This window comes from Sabethes cyaneus, chromosome 1 (assembly GCF_943734655.1).
Source record: "Sabethes cyaneus chromosome 1, idSabCyanKW18_F2, whole genome shotgun sequence".
Classification (NCBI taxonomy): domain Eukaryota; kingdom Metazoa; phylum Arthropoda; class Insecta; order Diptera; family Culicidae; genus Sabethes; species Sabethes cyaneus.
In genome coordinates, this window is record NC_071353.1 from 100,477,381 (window position 1) to 100,498,783 (window position 21,403).

The 21,403-nt window shown below is 40.0% G+C and overlaps 2 protein-coding genes across 3 annotated transcripts in view; one reads left to right on the top strand and one right to left on the bottom strand.

Moving 5' to 3' along the window:
- Positions 1 to 5,914, top strand: part of LOC128737730 (uncharacterized) — a 38,299-nt gene extending 32,385 nt beyond the window's left edge. For both annotated transcript variants that reach the window (XM_053832439.1, XM_053832431.1), the window contains exons 7-8: positions 4,001 to 5,151; positions 5,226 to 5,914. In XM_053832439.1, coding sequence (XP_053688414.1) covers positions 4,001 to 5,151; positions 5,226 to 5,617 — 1,543 coding nt within the window. In that variant the 3' untranslated portion in view covers positions 5,618 to 5,914. The remainder of the gene's footprint in view (positions 1 to 4,000; positions 5,152 to 5,225) is intronic.
- Positions 1 to 21,403, bottom strand: part of LOC128746021 (E3 ubiquitin-protein ligase highwire) — an 85,165-nt gene that overhangs the window by 57,180 nt on the left and 6,582 nt on the right. The window contains 11 exon segments of the mRNA XM_053843073.1: positions 16,200 to 16,332; positions 16,396 to 16,646; positions 16,706 to 18,207; positions 18,267 to 18,317; positions 18,374 to 18,529; positions 18,587 to 19,263; positions 19,450 to 19,567; positions 19,626 to 20,161; positions 20,434 to 20,603; positions 20,657 to 20,793; positions 20,848 to 21,388. Coding sequence (XP_053699048.1) covers positions 16,200 to 16,332; positions 16,396 to 16,646; positions 16,706 to 18,207; positions 18,267 to 18,317; positions 18,374 to 18,529; positions 18,587 to 19,263; positions 19,450 to 19,567; positions 19,626 to 20,161; positions 20,434 to 20,603; positions 20,657 to 20,793; positions 20,848 to 21,388 — 4,272 coding nt within the window.

Consider the following 21,403-nt stretch of genomic DNA (forward strand, 5'->3'; position numbering starts at 1 on the left):
CCACCAAGCCGTCTAATATTCCGTAGTTTAATGTCAAGTTCTGTTACGCTCTTACAATTGTCAATCTCCACACGTTTATCCAACGTTGTTCAGAAAGACAAGACCTATGAAAACCATGGTCTTGTGGCAGATAAAATCTATGGCAAATAATTTGGTTCAGAATTTGGTCACCAGGCGGCATTCGTACACCAATTTAATATTTTCACTCTCATGTTGTTCAACATCGCTCTTGAGGGAGATAACCGACGAGCGGTATGATTTTCACCAAAGGTAGCCAACTCCTAGGCTCGGCAGACTTTGATATCACAGCCAGGAACTTTGCAACGGTGAAGGCAATCTACACTAGACTGAAAGTCTAGTCTAGGAGAATTTGGCTGAAAATTAATGCGTCGAAGACCAAAAGAGACAAACGTGAGTCTCCCACAAACGGTATCCGTTGACGGCGGCGAATTAGAAGTTGTAGATGAGTTCGTGTAGTTGGGATCACTGGGTGACCGCAGACAACATCCAGCGGCGCATTCAAGCGGGAAATCGAGCGTGCCCTGCGTAAAATGCTTCGATTAAGAAGCATGCGCCATCATACGAAGTTGACAATGTACAAAAACCCGCTGTGACCCTGCTCACGGAGGACATACGCTTCCTGGCCGTGCTCGAGCGAAAGCGAAAGGGAAAACAACTACGGCGGCACCAGGAACAGAGAGGCTTAAAGTCAGGATGACTCAACCAGGTCGAAAGAGATTTGCGACCTCTGAGACGCCTGGGATATTGAGATGCGATGAGGGGCCCAAGATTAAGTTGAACGGAGACGACTGCCTGAAACGGCAAGAGCCACTGTGGGTGTATGGTCCTGACGACGAAGACGACGACGACGACGATCTTAGAATTCTGATTACACTCAAGTACTTTTTTTACACGGTTTGGTTTTTTGAGTATTATGAACGGGGTAACTTAGAGACCATTCATTTATTTCTCAATACATTTGGGAGTGGTTCGACATTCCTCATGTAGATTGTAAATAGTTGCTTAGTTGCACCGTTCTCGAGTAATCGAAAAAAACAAACCGTGTAAAAAAAGACTTGAGTGTAGATGTAAGATTTTAGTCTTTGGCAATGTTGTTCAAACAGTCAAGACCTAATCTGAAGTTTGAGTCATTTAATATCTGGACGTTCCACCATGTCTTCATCTCTGTAGCATCGCGAGTTACATTTTCACTCTTCTTGAGCTTCTGAATGACAACTGTTCAATATTTCTCAACTGGACGGTATCGAGGGCAGCTGGATGGATTGATGTTCTTTTCAAAGAAAACCACCCCGACGTCTCGAACCACTGTAGAACTGTTCCGCTGTAGTGGCAGTTTACCTAATTAGGCCAAAACTCTACAGGTCTATTGCGAGCTTTAATGTGCGGAACAATACGTTTTTTAAGCACTTCTGTCTACACATTTTGATGGGGTCAGTCCCGGCGTAGTGGTTAGCATTCACGCCTCTCACGCCGAGAACCCGGGTTCAAATCCCAACCCCACAGAAGTCACGAATGACCCAAGCTATTAGTGACTATAATCTAACTAAAAAAATATACATTTTGAAATTCATAGTCTTGTTTGCCGTGAAAACTTGGGTTTTTTGCAGCTTGTAGCTTGCAAAAGAATAAGCTTTCTTGCGAAATCTTTGGCGAAAACGAATTTGAAATTGTTAGGAACATCACCTCGACCATTCCATCTTCACGTACGTTTCGTCGTTAATGAGGTTGCGTTCTTTGTACTGCGTAAGAACCTCATAGTACAACTTGCGGGTACCTAGGTATTTGGACACTACAGTCTGTTTCAGTGGTTACTTACTAGATTGAAATCCTTCTCGTATACAAATTCTTCTCTCGGTGCTTTGGCTGGTATTGAATTGGCGATATCATAATCCGACAGCGCCGGCCCGGGGTTTGCCCTAGTTGCTCTCAACACCTTCAATTGCAGGAAATTATACTTCAGCACTGGAAGAGGAAACATTTAAAAGCAAACTGCTGTCAAAACATTCCACATCAGACCCCTAGGAGCTCTGCAGTAAGTTAAACAGTGCGTCCAGGTATTAAATGACTCGAGCCTAAACATATTCACACCATCTAGTTGATATTTGAATAACGTTGTCGGAGACGACAACCTCTAGTCGAACTGATGTTTTCATATGTCATCAAAAACCCAAGTACACTAGCGCGACCTGTTGATTAAATCCTGTGCTAACCTGCTTATTAGAGAATAGATCAAGTCCATCTAATCAATCTTGCTGAAGACTACAGTGTGACACATGTATTCGAACAAAAATCATTTTATGCTTGTAGCGGCATATACAATTAATACAATAAAACCAGGGATGGTTCAATCACTTTGACTCAATCTTGATTCATTTGACAGTACCGTCTCCGCCGAGCCAAATATAACAATGTTATATATGGGACATTTGTAAAACTAGTTCTAATCTGCAATTTTTTGAACAACGTTTTGCTATATCGTTTGTAGTAACGATGCTACAACGCTAGTATCTTATTAGTGACTAAATGAACGTTCATAATAGCCTAGTATTTTTAGATGGGTCCGGTGCGTTGGGGGAGCGGGGGGGGGAGGTGCGGGTTCATGTTCATGGGTACGAAAGTGACCCCGTTGGCTTCGTCCAGTACATCCAGGACATTTGAACAGTGGCGCGAAGCTAGATCCGGCCAGAAGATCATAGGACCCTTATGTTGCATCAACAGAGGAAGCAGATGCTTTTGTAGACACTCCTTGAGGTAGATCTGCCCGTTTACAGTCCTGGTAGTCAGGAACGGTGCACTCCGTTTGCCACATGAGCAGATCGCTTGCCAAATCATGTATTTCTTGACAAACTTTGAAAGTTTAGGCATCCTTACTTCCTCCGGAACATCAAACCTGTGCTAGGCAATGAAGTTCAGTGACCCCGGAAGCTGCCGGAAGTCCGCCTTGATGTAAATATCATCATTCGTGATGAGAGAGTAGAGGATTTTCCAGGTGCTTGCGCAAAATAAATTCGCGACGTTGCTTTTCGGGTGACGCCATTTTTTCCAATTTTCGAAAAACCGACCGCAATAGAGTGTAAACAATCACTCTAAACTACTTCTGCACAAATTTTCAAGAGAAAATACCCAATGGGTAATTTTCTACAGCGTTTCTTCCGTGGTGAAATTTGATGTGGAACACCCTTTAGTGAGTAAGTCCTATCGAATGCAGTAGGTGTCCTGCAGTAACACAGTTGCGTCATAGGATCTTTGGATGCTACGTCTTAAATGAATCCGATTTTAGGAAACTAAAATTACAAGACATTTTAATGTTTCTTACCGAAAGCGGTATTGACCTACAGGCTCTTATTTATCATGAGTATACCCCCTAGGGAGTGTACTATTGATAAGTTAACTACCAAGGATTGCAGTATCTCCTCGGGGGTACAAAAATCTCTCGGTATGCATGTGTTTGTGTTTGTCCAAATTCTTCACCCAGCCTCCCGTTTTCCTTCCCGTCCTCATCAGGTAAATGATGACACGGGCTAGATGGGCAAGGCACAAATCTTCCACATGATTGTGCGGAACTTGCTGCTCGAGTCAAAGATGCTGATACCTGATACCTATCAAATGCCACACATAATTTTGAATATCTCATATTTTCGAATATTTTTAAGGAACCATCGTTCTAGGTAGTAAGCGTTTCGAGATGAATGTAAACGTCACAATTATAAAAAATATCCTATGGTTTCGCTCTATTTTTTTAACAACCGCTTCCTGCAAAAAATAGAGATTTGAAAATTCATTGAACTTCCGCTCCGCTGAAATATGGCAATTTGAATTTTAGGGTTAAATTTATCTCAAATTACGAACAAGGAACAACGTATTTATTTGACACAGACAAAAAATGCGTCGTGACAATTTTAACTACGCAGATTTAGTCACTAACTGTTTATTCTAGCTGAAATCAGTGTATCCTTATAATTCGAATTTTAATTTCCAGCATAACCGAAATCGCTGACGATGCCATAAAATTCACTGGAGTTTCGAGTCAAATAATCAACAATAAAATCATCAAAGCTGGCAAGAATTGGTTTTACCAAAAACCCGACTGGACGAGCGTAATCATCACAAATAACTCGTTCGGAGAGTTTAACTACTTTACGATCGAAAAGAGTACAACATCGAAGAGCTGTCAGTTTCATGCCAATTCAATTACGAAGCCAGCAAAACGTAGCCTCAGCTTCACGCAGCATCCTACGTGTACAATCAGCGAAATATCATTCAATAAAAATTGTACATGTGATGAAACATGGCTGGAGGATCTGCTATTTCGAGATTACGACAAACTGCTTCGAGAAAGCTATTGTCGAATAGATGAGACGTTGAAGTTCTGTTTTAACGCGACAATTTTCAATGTAAAAATGTATATACAACAAGTGTGCGACGAGTCGACGCGAACAATCGATTGCGCGCGTAGTCAAAAGGAGAAAAAGGTTGTGCCACACTTTGTTAGTCCCAACGAAATTGAATCAGTTCAGTATAATGATTATTACCAATATATTTTAATAGCAATTGCTATCGTAGTTGTTTTAGTGGTAATAATCTTGAGTATTGTATTTTGTAAAGTATGTAAACGAGAATCAAGTACTTCAGCCGATGTAATTTCAAATCATTCTTTTACCATGACTCACAAACCGTCCAAATCGTTCACGAAGGAAGATAAAGTGATTGTTCATCAAACTTTAGAAAAAATCAAAGAAAAACAAACTCCAGAAGTGTATGAAGAAATTTTGAACTACTCTAGAAAGCTTATGGAAGGTAATTTTACAGAAACTGAGAAAGTTTTAACTATTGGAGAAATCGTAAGACGATTGAATGATTGCGAAAATAGTGGTGATGATTTTGTGGCCTTCACAGACATTTTGTATCGTCACTTGGCCCCTAGCACAAGCAATACACCGCTTGAAACAATCTATGCAGAACCATCCGGTCCTGTAGAGGGCACAACAGTGATCGAAGCTCCTGCAACTTCCGATCATATATATGCTGAACTGACAAGTGCGGCTCAGCCGCTGCTCGTGAATGAATATTCTGCGCCGATGGATTTGAGTGACTCACACTACTCGGAACCGGTACAGATTACACAAAAAGGTAAAATCGATTAAACTAGAACTAGAACTGTCTAATCTAGAACCGGTAACGAATTATCTATCTTTTTCCTTTAGATAACACGCGAACGCTTATAACACCGTATGCAATAGGAAACAACATTGGCTCGACTGTACAACAACAACAACAGCAACCGACAACGTCGAGAAATTTGCCTGATATTCTCAATTCGAATAGTGGTACCAGTAGCAGTAGTAACAACAGTGGCACAGCAAATGCCATTGTGAACCTCGAGTCACTCAGGTATATGGACAGATCTCCGTCAACTAGTAGGGAAATTCCCGAATATTCGCTGCCGATTAAAAAAGTGCCACCAAAACCCGCGCTTCGTCGGGAGCAAACAGTTGATTCTGATAGCTCGACGTCAAATTCCGACCATTCGGAACACTCGGGTGGTAGTGATATTACTGTAAAAATAGACGACATAGTTGAGTATGCAGACGCGTGACGAAATCCATTTCAAAACATTTTTAGCGAAAAATAAACGTCCAAAACATCGTGTATGCACTAGCATGGTGCGCAGTTGAAAAAGTGATATTAAGTTAGTCCAGAATCAGACGATGCAATATCTAGGTTCTAACACATTACTCCACTAGTGTAATATTCTTCGAGAAAATTAATAAAACAGACGACTACTAATGAAAGTAACCAAAAACCATTATTGTACTCTTCTTTCACTGTAAGCAAGCCATAACGAAAGAAATATGATTACGATAGGCACTATGCATAGCATAAGTAAAAACCCGATACTAGCGATAACCAACACCCCGGTTCGGTAAACATCGCACGAAGGTAGGTACTCGTACAAAAATGAAGTTTGCTTTGGACGTTATCACATGAATGCTATCTTTGGGAACTCATACTTATCTACTCTGCAATAACAAATTCGTTACAATCATTGCTACCCGATTAGATATAGTACGTACGTTAGTGTACCATTACCTTCAAGCTAGCTCACTAGGATTCGGTGTCTTGGCATGGTTTGTGCGAATTAGAAATTAATCTCAGGTGAATCGGATAGTGAATCTGTGTCTAGAATCCTTCGCCGAGTTCCGATTGAATTATGAAACGATGAAAAAGAAGATATACACTTTGCTACTGTTATTGGCCAGTTCCAGTGTTCCCGGTTGTATAAAAGCTGATGAGCTTGATGAATTTCGTGGCGATCGCGAAGAATTATCGTTGGTTAGCTGTACTCACGATGCTACTCCTCGTTTCGGAAAGCGAATTTGCGATTGTGGATATCGAAACGAAGTATGTGATAATGTTACATGCATGTGAATACAAGTGTTATCGAAAAAAAATCATCCATCTGAACCTACAGCACATATTGATAAAAGCTGTGAAATGTATTAGTCATAGGTAGCTATACTAATGCGAATGGAATTAAACAAGCAAAATGAAAGAAAAAATGAGTGAGCTATTCATGGAACTTTGGGCATGGGGCTGTATTTAACGAAAAGTAGTACTTCTACTTACTGGCAAAAAATTGTGATAGCTGTTACCGTGAACGCAGGTAATTCCGATCAGCGCCTAATTCCGATCACTCAACTAAAGTAGTCGATTTTAGAATCAGAAGCCATATAGTTAATAAGATTACTCATGCTCAAACTTGCCCTTAAACTATGAATTTTAACTCAATCTTTTAAAAATCGGCTACTTTGGTTGAGTGATCTAAATTGGGAACTGATTATCTACGTTCAAGGTATATCAGAATGTCCATTTTCAACAAGTTCAAATGTTTTTATTATGGTTATGGTATTATTTAAGGTGTATTTGTTTTAATTAACGGGAAATTAACAGTCATTAACGTCGGAGAGCTCAATTTCGGAAGCAGTTTTTGAGCCTAAAAGTGGGGTTCTGTTTATAGAAATGTATTCACCGCATTCTTCTTGCCAATCTGAACACAGAGAATATATTTTCATGAGCAAAATTTTTGTTTAAAAAAAATGCGTTTGGAATGTGCAGAATCGATGACGACTAATTTCACCTTAAAGATCGGCAAAATAATTCGCTGAAGTCCTCTTTCATTTGAGTACTTTACAGCTGAACAATACTAGGAGGGTGACGAGAAGGAGCGATCAACATCGCTTCATGCATTCCACATTAAAAAATAAAACCAAAGTTGTACGAGTGTTCTGGCTGTTTAAAAAAAATAATACAAATTTATCCGAAGCTAGACCAAGCCCGGACTACCCCAAACACATTGTATGAAGCAAGATTTAATGTGGACTGCTCTCAATGTTAGTTACGTTTTTAACATGTATGTGTAAGAAATGAATGTTCCATCATGCGGGTTTTACTGTGTTCTACTCTTACATTCATTGATGATCATTGATGATTTTTCAATTATTACGCATACAACTTTACGATATCTGATATCAATACAGGAAGTTTGTTTGGAAGTCTAACACTGTGTTAGGTAATGAGCACTGTCCAATATCAAACCATAACTGATCGGGACGTTCTCACAGCATGAAATTGACGACAGGGAAACCCAGAACGCCGATTACAGGATGGAGAAATGGCATCTCACTTTCACTGGAAATACACGGCAGCTAATTTTAGAGGACTTTTTGCAGAAAACTAGGCATCTAGCCATGGATGGGATGGATAGGATTTACAAGGAGATACTATTGCAGAGATAAACACATACACTATTATCCCTCCCAGTTAGCTTCGGGGTACGATGCAGGCCTAACAAGCCAATCGTCGTATGCACGAATCTCGCCTAGGAGGTGCTGCTATAGAGTCAATAGGATCGTTGCACTAACCCCGAAATTGTCCTGTACTCTAATAACCAGCTGCGAAGTCTGTCGCTAAAGAAGGGTCAAGTTCTCAACAGGACGTTTATACCCATGGCTTTGCTTTTTACTATTGCAGAGAGTTCACACCACATTGAGAGGCGAGCCCTATGAATGGTATTTGTGCTATGTAGATGATTTTCCAAACTGACAAGACTTTGAGGAGAGAATCAGGTATATTTACGGGAACCCGAACAAAGACCAGGGATATCGAAAAAAAATTACGAGCGGAAGCAGAACAGAGGGGAAACATTCCTTGCATTTAAAATGGAGTTTGAGCGACCCATCAAACTAATCACGACGCCGATGCACCACCAATGGATTTTTGAAGTAGTTCAGGATAACATGCGTCCTCATTACCGTTCCAGGGTAACTTGCAAGATAGCAAGAAATCTCCGAAAGCTAGAGTTCCATGCCTGCAGAACCCAAGCAGCAATATGAGTTTTATTGTACTTTTATGGTGGTTTTCATGACCAATTTTGGTCTTAAATGCCATCATAAGAGTGTAACACAACCCAAATTGTTACTTGGGAATTGATTCGCAAACGATGCGTCGATTCAGCAATAGCCACAGGGACCGACTCGTCAATCGTACACGATGTGCAATGTAAAGATTGAGAAGGGAACGGAAGACTCGTATTCGGAGGCGGAAGAGGTGAATGCTGTGGACAATCAGCGGTTCGAAGTGAACAACCTATCCATCTCCCCAGTCAGCATTTTTATATGTATAATTAGATTGCAAATAAGAGTCACGTACTGATCTGTATCCAACAAAATCGTATTCGACGCCCAAAAGCCGCTTATCCGTGCCATTTTGAAGGCGATATATGCACTGAAGAATAACCTTGAGCGATACACTTATATAGGTATTTTGATACGATAAGATCCGATTAAGCGCGACAAACTTAAAAATATGGATTTTAGACATTTTTACTTAAAGTTTAAACGCGAAAATCAAATCTATTCTTGCTTTTAATATATTCGTTATTATTTTCCATGCAAAAATCTACGAAAAAAAAAACAAAAACGAAAGAAAAATTTTTAGGCCGAATTTCGGAAATTTCACTGTTTGAATTCTCATTTCTATTTCGTTAACTCAACTCGCTCACTCATTTTTCGAGTTTTTCAGGCTAGAGAGCCCACAGACGATTGATTTTATAAAAAAAATTAACTCGTGTCCTACAAATTATTTTTTTTGCCCCCCGATTTTTCAAGCCAATTTCCAAGGGGGGGTGACAAAAACTTTGAAAATGATTTGCAATGGCCTTATTTGTGTGACAATACCAACCAAACTTCGTGGACGTGCGGAAACCACCTGAACAAGAATCATCGATTAATGGTTAATTCGTCAAAAAACTGCGAAAAGAAAGCAGTATACCGAACTCCAGCATTCCTTCGGTGTCTGAAGTTTCTCGCAACAGCAACAGTATGGTTACTGCATATTTATGTATTGCATTTCTTAAGTACGACGACTATGCCAGCTTTGTATTCGTAACAGGTCAGCTCTACATCAGCTTTCCATTATATTCGCTACTAACACAAACAAACAGTAGATTTCTCGAGACATTTGCTACTGTACGTCGACCTAAGCCGGTCTAACACCTTTAAGCAGCCGTAAAGCTTGATAGTTTGATGTTTACGGCTCTTTAGAAGCGGATTGTTTATCAGCTTTTGGAAGAAAGCTGATTTGAAGAACCATTTAAGTTCTTACTTTATGCAGCTTTAATTGTCACACGATAGATTTAGCGGAAATCATTAAATTTGCGAAAGATCGATAGCCAATCTGCAATTTCACTTACTACGCTATAGCTGTCAGTTCGGATACCAGTTCATCCGGTTAATTTTTAACAGTATAAATTTTGTAGTCTACCATTGGCAAGAATTCGGGACCGGTACACCAGAGGTTGTTATTTTTGAGAACTTCGGGAACATGACCCGCACACCTAAAGATGGCAACCCTGTCAATGAGATAGGGACCTTAGGCTAACAACTTACTGTACCCGAAAACAAAAAAAGCTAATGAAAATAAAAGGAGAAATCAATCTGGATTATTGGCAATGACCTTTAGCAAATCTTGCTCTGCTCTGGCATATGAGTTGAAAATGCTACTCGAGAAAGAGGAGTTGGAGGCCAGGGGCACAGTCAGCCCTGATGAAGTGGAAACCGATAAAAGAAAGAATAATCGTTGCCAGGTTCAAAACACAGGTTAGATACCTTATAGCAATCCAGTGATATGCGCCAACAGACGCTGCCGACCTGCAGGAGAACAAGAGTTTCTACAACCAGCTGAACAGCGGGCTTGAGAAAATCCCGAAGGGGAATATCCACATCCACTAGGGCGACTTCAACGCGAAGATTGGCTCAAACAATGTGGACCTGGAACGCGTCAAGGGAGCTGTTTACAAAATTCAGTGGTAATAAATAACAACATGGTCATTGGTAGATCGCTCTTTCCCCATAGAGCAACACATAAAGTCCCCTTTTTTTCCGCGACGGCCGAACAGAAAACCAAAACGACTACAAGGCGAAGGAGCCTTTTTGATGTACGCAACAAAACGCAGCGCTAATATTGCATCCGACCATCATGTTGTTATCGCTGAAATCCGTTTGCGCATCGCAGGTGTCCAAAGTCGGAAGCAGAAAGTTGGGTTCCGTTACGATGTCTGCCGATTGGAGAAACCTGAGGTGAAAAGGGCCTTTGTCGAACAACTTGAATTCCGAGTCTCGGAGTTTCTACCTGGTGGAACCGTCGGAGAGCAATAGACCAGGATATAGAACACCTTCATCACGACCCTCGGCAAAGCACGCAGCTGGCGGAGAGAGCGGATTTCGGATGAAACTTGCAGAAAGATCGACGAGAGAGGCGAAAGCCGGCATTGAGCGAGCGCGAGTCAGATGGGCTAAGACAGCTGTCCGTCAACGATACGCCAAACTAGAGAGGGGTGTTAAACGAGCTTGTAGGCGGGACAAGAGAGCCTGAACTAACTTCCTAACCGAACAAGGAGAAACCGTCGCCGCCAATGGCCATTTGTTGTAAGGTTTTTCTCGCCGCCTTAGTGGTGCCAGGATGAATACAAAGAGCTAAAGGACAGTGCTGGTCAGCTACTGACTGACCGTACAGAACAGCTTAAATGATGGACTAAACATTTTGAACAATTCTTCCGAGCTTCAATTGTCAGACACCAACAAAACCAGCAAAGTATGACGCCAGCAGTTCGTCGAATAAATCGCGTCAACCCAGAGGCACCATTGCAGGATGAAGTTAAGCCTGTCATCAAGAGTATGAAATTCAATTCTGTCACTCTAAGGCATAGACTGTATTTCAACCGAAATGCTCAAAGCTGACCCATTTTTATCAGCCCAGATTATGCATCAGCTTTTCAGCAATATATGGGAAACCGCAACTTTTCCGATGGACTGGATGCAGCGCATATTGGTCAAAGTCCCTAAAAAGGAGACCTAACTGAATGCGGTAACTGGCGTGGCATCACGTTGCTCTGTATTACTCTCAAAGTACTGTGTAAGGTACCGGATCAGCAGAAGATCGACGTTACTCTCCGGCGGCAGCAAGATGGATTCCGTGCCAACCGATTATTAGTAGCCCATATCACAACGCTCCGCATTATATTGGAGCAGATCAACGATTTCCAGGACTCTCTTCTGCAGGTGTTCGTTGACTTCAAAAAGGCGTTTGACCGACACAACCACGAAAACATCTGGGCGTTCTAGGCGTAGAGGAGCTTCAAGTAGTCCATCTCATTGAACGAGTACGAGGCGTTCTCGTGCAAGGTTTTGCACAACGGCATTTAATCCAATCTTATAGAGGTTACTACTGGCGTGCGAAAGAGCTGCATTTTATCACCGCTTCCGTTTCTCATCGTTACGGATGAGATCGAGGATTGCTTTGGAATCCTCTAATGATGAAGCAGCTAAATGGCCTTGACCTACCCAACGACATTGTCTTGCTTGCACCACGCCGAAATGGTATGCAGAGCAAGTTAGATGATCTGTCCGAGAGCTTCCAGGCAGTAGGTCTCACAGGTCAATGTAGCAAAAACTAAGTGTAACACTGATAATCCCACCAATTACACAGTAGCGGGACAACTAGTTGAGCAGGGGGGTGCCTTTCAAAATCTTAGTAGCCAGAAAACACCCGATGGTGGTACCAAGACTGATATTGCCACACGGATCAGGAAGGTCGGAGGTGCCTTTGCATGTCTGCGAAACATTACGAAAAAAAATTTAACTCAAATGTTAAGTCCGCACTGCTGTAAGCCTGCGAAATGTGGTGCATTCCAGCGGAGACAACGCAACGGTGCCTGCAATATATCATTCGTAGCTGGTGGCCTGACAACTGGATAGCCAATGAGGAACTCCATCGTCGATGTCATCAACGACCGATAGCAACAGAAACTCGTAAACGTAAATAGAAGTGGATCGGACTCACCTTGAGGAAACGAGCGAACGAGATCTACAGAGAAGCCCTCGACTGGAATCCGCAAGGACAGCGTAGAAGAGGCAGACCCAGAAGCTCATGGCGACGCAGCTTAGCCAACGACATCCAGGCGTAGACGAAAACCTGTTCTGGCGACAGGTCAAAGCTATGGCAGGTAACCGTCAACAGTCGAGATCTCTGATTTCATTCCTTTGTTCTGCCGGACCGGCGGACACTGAGATGTGAGTAAGTAAATAAGACCGACTTGGAGCACTACGTTTGAGGAGAGTTTCGATGTTGTCTGACGTCTTGGCAATAGCCGAGGAATTCGTACTATCGGATGAAGTTTACATACTGTACTTGAAGCTCCGGATTACGGATGAGCCGCTTCTCTTACATTAGAAAGCACTTCAAATCCAGAGAATGGCAATCACTTAGCAGGGAAAGATTGTCCTTAAACGGCAGCTGTACGATGAACCTTGCTGTTTCCTCATGCTGGTAGGGGGAAAGGAAGTGTGCTTCACATTCTATCTCCTCAGATGGTAGCTTGGGAGCGTTCAGCACCTCCTCTGCACTGCACCTGGACTGCAAAACTGCAGCATTTTTCACTAAGTTCAACGATGAGATCGGCCACGATTCATCCAATGTGAGTGTCTCGTAACTGTGGTAGTCTGTCGGCTAAGATAATCATATTTGGTTTCAGAGTGTCAGAGAGCAACCATAATACTGGGGTTTATGCCCTGAAAGTTTGAAAAAAATCCGACCAAAAATGAATTTTGGGCGACCACATCTGTTTGTATCGCTTTTTTCAAAGTACTGTTTTTACCTAAAATATAAGTTCACTACAAAAACTTTTTTTATGCCAACGTAAGAACCAATAACACAATATTTACTGAACGGAACACAACACTAATAGTTCACCGAAGCCGGTCGGTTTAAGGGGACATAAAATTTAAATAAAAAAATCAAAACAAGGCGAAACAGGGCTGGGCGAATCTCATTGTCGAAATGCTTTTAGGGCTCATTCCAAGGGGTTCAACTATAAAACTTAGATTTTGAGCTTGAATGCACAAATTTTATGCAGTATTGTTGTGAAATTATAAGATTGCGTTATTCTCCACCAATTTATGTCTTTAAACTTGATTTTTGTAACCTTTATTTAAATTATGACTTGAAAATGTACTGGCAAATTATCACAGTGATATTTCTCATTGTTCACACTTTGTTAGTTGCGCCCTTATCGCGAATCACTCCGGAAATGACTAAATTTTTTGAAAAAGTCATAAATTTTTTATTTCAGAATCTGATCTGATTCGCAGTCCATTCCGCTTATTTTGATACTAATTTTGTAATGATCCGACCACGGGAAGTGGCCGAAAACGGTCATACACATAAGCATTCCAGTGCGGTGTGGAACAACGTCGACGGAATAAAACGTCGCTCCTGAAAACTTCATGTACCTTTTTCTCAGAAACTACTCAACGTATTGAAACAAACTTTTTTTTGTTTTGTTGGTAGTAGCTTAGCAAAGACTTTCATAACTTCTGGGCTTTGTAAACGAAACACTGACAGAGAAAAAAGAAAAAGAAGACAAAATTTTATGTTTTCATTCATCTGTTTTTCTTCTTTTTCGTTTCAATACGTTGTGTAGTTTCTGAGAAAAAGGTACATAAAGTTTGAAAATAGTGGTTTTTCAGGAGCGGCGTTTTATTAAGAATGCTTATGTGTATGATCGTTTTTCGGCCACTTCCCGTGGTCGGATCATTACAAAATTAGTATCAAAATAAGCGGAAAGGACTGCGAAATCAGATTCTGAAATAAAAAATGTATGACTTTTTCAAAAAAATTAGTCGTTTATGTCCCCATAAAAGGTAAACTATCCGTTTTGTAAGAACTATTAGTGTTGTGTTCCGTTCACTAAATATTGAGTACAATATAAGTCTTCTTATATTCATGCCCGCTAGTATCTGCTTCGGAAAATTAAATTTGATCAATGAAGGAAAGAGACGCGTTTTTATTTGTTCCACACTTGAAAGAAATTTTATTCTTTGCAGTACGTTTCTTTCCTTATTATAGTGCAACTTGCAAGGATCAACTATGTTTGGCAATCGGCATTACTCTTTCTTTTATGTTTTACCTACTTTTCCTCAAAAATGCTTAAAATTTATATTCTTTTGTGTTGCAGCAATATACCGCTCCGCAATTCGAGGGAAGCACAACAGAGATAGAAATTGCCAACTGTAAAATTCTGCGAATTCGACGGGATACTTTTGCCGCACTCTTTCAGCTGACTAAGTTGACTATAATAAATGTGGAAGAGCTTATATTGGAACCGAATTCATTGGCTTTTACACGTAATAATCCATCAGCACGGTTAAAGATTTTCCTTACTAACGTATATTCATAAGAATACAAAAAAAGGTTCTGAAAAACTACATCTTCTGTATTTTTTAGAATGTTATAGAGGAGGTTCCTTCACACTTGGTTAGCGGTTATGTTGGAGAGATTACATTTACTAGATGCCGCGTAGGTGTTTTTCGTCCATACAGTGTTACAAACATTCGTGAACAATTGGAAAGCATCAACATCTTGGAAACTTTTGTTAATCGTATAGAACGCCACGCATTCAAGCGTTTCGATGTTAGTCAATTTACCATAGAGAAAAGTAAATTCGTAGCACCGATTCCATCGCAAAGTTTCTACGAAATTGACGTGCTTAACCAATTCGTGATTAGTAATTGCTCGTTCTACGCTATACTACCAAGTGGATTTGTGATGAAAAGTAGTATTCCTCTATATTTTCTAGACTATATAATTTTCATTTTTAATTACAGATGTGACAAATTTTTCCCTAAAATTCAGCGAATTTGAAAATTTATCTGGTGATTCAATGAATATGCAGATTAGAAATAGTATACAGATAACTGGAAATTATTTTAATAAAATTGATTCAGTAGCATTTCGCAGTAAGTAAACTTGTTGATTACTGTTTAAAATTATAGACAAAAAAATTTGCCTTTTTTGTTCCAGGAATTTCTCTGGATAGTTCCTACTACAGTCGCCATTCAGAGCAGCCTTCTTTATTGTTTCACAATAACAGAATCAGCCATCTGGACGATGCGCGATCATTGAATTTTTCGAATGATTTCAACGTACAGCTACGAGAAATCTACATTGAGCGAAACATAGACTGTGCAGAAACTGCAGCCCTTAAACAGTCTAGCTTACTGTTGAGCCATTCAGAATACATCTATTTCGGTTCTAAGGAGTCGTTTGAATCTCTAAACGACATTCAGCGAAAGCGATGTATGGATGATCCCTTTTGGTTACATCTAATAATAGGTGTTGTCGTAGCTTCTGTCGTCTTGGTGCTAGTTACTTTGCTTGTAGCTTGGTATTGTTTGGCACAGAAGCGAAAGCAACGACGACTCGACGTAATTGTACCAGAACCACGAACATATCGTGAAACACAAATTGTGATGCAAATCGAAAACCACGGTCTGTTGAAAACAGATTTATGAAACTACTAGAATGGCTTGAAAATGTGATATACTACTGTAGTATAAAAATTATTTATCAGTTAAAACGTTTAGCGTTAACTATGATCTAATTTGATAAAAAATACGCTTCAAACTTAAACTTGAATTAACAGTCATAGAGATATAATATTTCTCCAACTGAATACTGAATTTGATTAAAGTCATCAAACAGATCTACTCAATCTTTCTACTGTTAGACATTTTACGTGAATTTCACTGATGGATTTGAGAAAAACCTTCGATTGTACTTACGTGATTGGTAGATTTGCTTCCAAAGCATTACTGATGGTTAGTACTGCATCGGATACCATCAAGCCTTTCGATAGTAATGCGGAGTGTTTTTTAATAGTGTCTTCTACATTAACAACGCTCTCATTGATGTCATCTAGAAGAGCAGATAGCGTTAGTTGAATTCTAAAATAACTTAATAAAAAATAGAGAAACACACCCGAAAATATTAAATCCTTTTTTAGCAAATTTGCACTGCACAGACCTCCCAAATAAGATAATTCATACTCGAGATGAATCAACGAAGTGCTTGGATATTTTACAACACTCTTATTGTCGTAGCCTATTATAGCACATTTGAACCCGTACCTATTTCCTTTTGGTTCTCGCACATAAGTTGAAGCCGTTTCTAATGAAATTTCCAGCTTATTTCCCGGAAGAACTATGGCATTAGTGCTCCAGTTCTGTGGCCTGAAAAAAAGATTAATAATTAATTTTGCGTATATGTATGTGAGGCTAATGTGACTTACGTGTTAAATTTCTTGATAACAATCCATTCAATATCTGGCAAATCATTTTTTGCAGCCTTTTCACTGGTTACACATCTTTCCAATTTAACCTCCTTGCTTTTGCGTGCATTTATTGTCGATGCATGATTATCATTAATAAAGGCCGTCTCTGCTCTGGCTCTCTCCGGGTATTTGGGTGTTTTCAGATAAACATAATCCTCCGGCTGTACGGTACCGCACTGCGGATCGAAATCTATAGTCATCCAACGAACACTGGGAGGAAACTCAACACGATAGTTCGCTACTGAGCTAGACTTATAAGGATGCTCACTTTCAACAATACAATAGTAGTGACTTGTAGTGCACAAATCATTGTGATCTCCGAGTATACTTTTACGTGTAGCTTCGCTGTTTTCGGCTTTGCTCGATTCATAAAGTTTGAAGTTATTGATTTGATTCAATGCCGACACATGCGGTAAAATAGCCCGAATAAGACTTAGTACTTCTACGGAACTCTTCAAATTGCTGCACACAAGAGGACCGATGTGTGCAAAGGTCAGCGGCAATAGCATTGTAAACAAACACGAGTCTTCCGCTGAAAAAAGCTGGATAATTCTTTCCTGATTCAGTTGGTGGTTGAATTCCTCTGCATCACTAGCTGCATCGTTCAACATTGAGAAATTATCTGCTTTGTTTTGAATTCCGAGACCTGAAGCATTTCCATTAGAAATGGAATCTAATTTGTTATTTCTGTCGTCAACGTAATCATTGGGAGTTATTTCTTCAGCGCCAATTTCTATTTCTATATCAAAATCAATCGAATTCCTTGACTTTTTATCAAATTTAAGTGTTTCTATAATGCCCTTTGAAAAATTTTCAATACGTTTAGTAATATCTTTAGCTGTAGAGGAATTGTGGTCGAAACTACTGCTGGTAACATTGTTCACATTTGCTATGTCCGAGTTGTTAATCCAGGCAATATCTAGATGCTCTTCGATTGGTGTGATGTTATGCTCGGAATCTACGGTATGAGTATTGTGTGACGAATTAGAGCTTTTGTCGCTTGATGTGGAGGAAAACGCTATTGCGTTTCTAGCATGTATCAGTAAATCCTTGCATCTTGATGTAATATCGGTTGAGATTTGTAGGGCAATATCTCGAGCATGCGATTCTTTGCTATACTTTCCGGCGTAACTGTCATTGATGGTTGGGATACTATAGTATAAAATGCAAGGAATTTGTCCTCGAGCCGGGGTAGTCCCATTAAAGCTTAAATCGCAAGGATAAAACTTGAATGTCACTCCACAAGGGCCACGAATAGCTGCAAACCCTCCATCACCGGAACAAGTGCGTGCTCCTTGAGAACACAAACGCAATGCGTATCGAACGTTCTCTTTGATGCTTATGCAACGATCGAATTTGATTTCTGTCATAAAGTTTTTAACCATACTTTGATCATACGCTCCGACCACTGATTCGATTACTTCCCATTTATGTTGGAGTTGACTTTTGGATTCCATGCTCTGAAATGATACATTTAAGTTGTTATTGTTATTGATCTAAAAAAACATGACTACATTACATCATACAACAGTTCCAGTTGATATTCGTAACTACCAGAGCCGGAGTAAACCTGAAAGTTCTGAGATTTAGCAATCTTAATATTACAAGGTTATGAAGGATACTAACACAGGCTCCCGCAATCGATATACCCGGCCGATCGACAGTAAATGCTATGGCATCTGGACCAAAATTGCCGGTATTCCATGTTTTGCTAACATCTACCTTCGCAAATCGGTTACCACTTGAATGCAATACGTTTGATGGAACTACTGCCGTTTCGACCTGTACAGTTGATAGGAAATGTATAGAATGATCTTGACTCAAATTTCGCATACTTACATCAATAGAACAGTTCTGATAGATAATTTCTGCCAATACCTTAGATAGTAATCTACATGAATTAGTTATTAAATTGTTATTCAATCGTCGCTTCATAGCGTCTCCACTATAGATGTCAGTACTTTGGTTGTTATAAATATTCTCTATTTTCAATCGAACGGGTTTTGAAATGATATCCAGCAGTCTGTTAAGTACATCCTTGAAGGTCCACGAGCTGCACGTGATGTTTTTTTCTTTCTGCGTTCGATACAACATTTGCTCTACAAGAATCGGATACTGGTAGTTTTCCGAACTGACGAGCATTGGGAATCCCAGATTGTCGCTAGGACTAGTAAGGGACTTATATTCCACATTAGGCGATAGCATAGAAAATGTTGACCGAAGGTTAATGTTTGGATCACATAAACCAGCTAAAACACCACTTAGTAAACGTGAATGCAGAACTCCTTTATCAATCTGAGCAAGTAGGTTGCAAATGCAGTTCCATTTCAGAAACGAAGTAGGATAAAATGCATTGAAACAGCTAACAAACGTGGTATGACATTCATCTAATACATTTAGTATCATGGTGGAGATATCGTTACCAGAATGGTAGGGTAGTTCATCACAGAGGATTTGAGTCAACAAAGCGCGCACGTCTCCAATACATTCAGCTAGTTGAATACTCTCAGACGCTACTTTTTTGTTCAACATTGGAGTATTAATTTCCATAATATTAATGTCATTAACTTTGAGTAAATCAGATTTGCTGTCTACTGATGACACTAGAGCATTTGCGTCATAGCTCTTTGTTTTTGGAGACTTCTCTTGCTTAATGTCACTTTTAAGATTTAGCACTTTGCCTTTATTTGAAAGCTTGTCACCGTTGTTAAATCCTTTGTAGGGATAAATTTCATTTATGTACTTCCTTAACAATCTCAAGCTAGCTTTACAGATGTACACAAGTCTATTTAGGGAGATTATATTTTGATTCGTTTTTCTCTGAAAAAGAAATAGCGTCATAATTTAATTTTGATAGTAAATAGTATTAATAACTAACCGTTTCCAGAATGTCGGCAGTAGAAATTTTGAACGAACTCCATGACCAATTCAGTAGCATAACTAAACTTTCAAAGCAATCCTTCGTAAGAGTATTAGCAAAATTTTTCGAAAGCTTGCAAACCGGATCATTCAAAACAGTTGGGAATACTGCTTTGCTGTTCTGTGAAATTATCCGGTACAAAATGGACGGAATTTGTCCGGCGCCTACGTTAGTTCCGTTATTTGCCTTCTTGGAAGTCTTGAACTGGAATACCACATTATCGGCCGTGGTTACAGAAGTTTGTCCCGAAGACCCGCAGTCCGATGATGGGCCTGAAATTTTGGCCAGTATCACGTACCACCGTTCGGCACTGATTGTCACCGGGCTTGGAAGCGTGATATTATATTTGCACTTTGAGGGACATTCAAACGGGACCTCTTCGACTTCTGATAGTAAAACTCCATCTCTTTCGACAGTGCCGCCGTCATAGCCTAAATCGAACAGTTTTAATTTACAAGTGTATTCGCCGCGACCTCCGTACATCCCGAAACCAGCTGCAAGGTAAAGGATAAAACATTATTTAAGCTCTCCGTAAGAAACTATACTACTGGCATGCATGAAGAATCAAGACAACCTTGCTATTGGTCTGATAACCGCCGAATAGATTAGCTCCTATAAAATATCGTAATTTTAAGCGAAACATACATTAAGCAAAAAATGTGTCAAAATGCGAGCAAGTGAAATTATTTTTTTAAAAAAAGTATCATTCCGTGTTCAACATTCAAAAACGATGAGGCAATGCTCAGAAAAAAACCGTTTAGCTTACCGATGATAACGTCAGTGTCACTCATAAAACGAATAGCCTCTACACTGTAACTCGAATATCCCCATCCGCCACCGAAGCTTTCGAATCTGCAAACCGTATTGTACTCGCAGCTGTCTTTGCCATCCACATTAACTTTATGGGCATCGTCCGATGGTACAAAGCACTTTTTGCTGCAATAAATCAACTTAAGAAACACAAATGAAATTAAGACTCAGTTACATACAGTGCTTTCTGATTGGTAGTCAGGATATCCAGAGTAGCCAGAATATTAAGGGAAACTTGATACCGAGCAACTTCCGCATCTGCTTGAATAGGCAGAGCGATTTCGGGAGTTAGAATAGCAACTAAATCCTTTGCATGCTAGAATAACCAAACATTAATTTTCACTTTAAGAGAAAAAAAACCAACTCATACTTCAGAATGGGGTGCAATTTCCGAAGCTATAACATTGAAAAACATCATACTTTTTGAGACACTGTCAAATCCCCATAATATATTGAAACAGGGATCCATGGTGAACGCAAAACTGACAGTGGTTTGTTTACTACCATCGGGCGCGTGCTTCGATTCATGGCACAGGTCTAGCTCAGACATAACCATGTCCTGATTTTCCACTATTCCTTCCGCATTGTAGTAAGGTTGTTGTTGAGGCTGATGTGCCTTCACTCGTTTTCTACCACCTTGACATCCTTTGTCGTCAATTTTGTCGATAATTGTTTTGAAATCAAATTGATTTGTGTTGTGAGCTTTACAGTTTCCATTGCGACGGTTTATGGCGATTGAATTGAGTTGAAGTTGGTTATTTGGGACAAGCAATATTGTATTTTTATCGGCAACAACACTGAACTTTGAAAGCATGGAAGCGTTAACTAATGATTCGTCGATTTTGATAAATGTCTGATCACCGCTGGCTCCTATCCAAGACGCCTTTTTTCCGGTTGATGGTCCAATTCCCCTGAAAGTGAAGTTA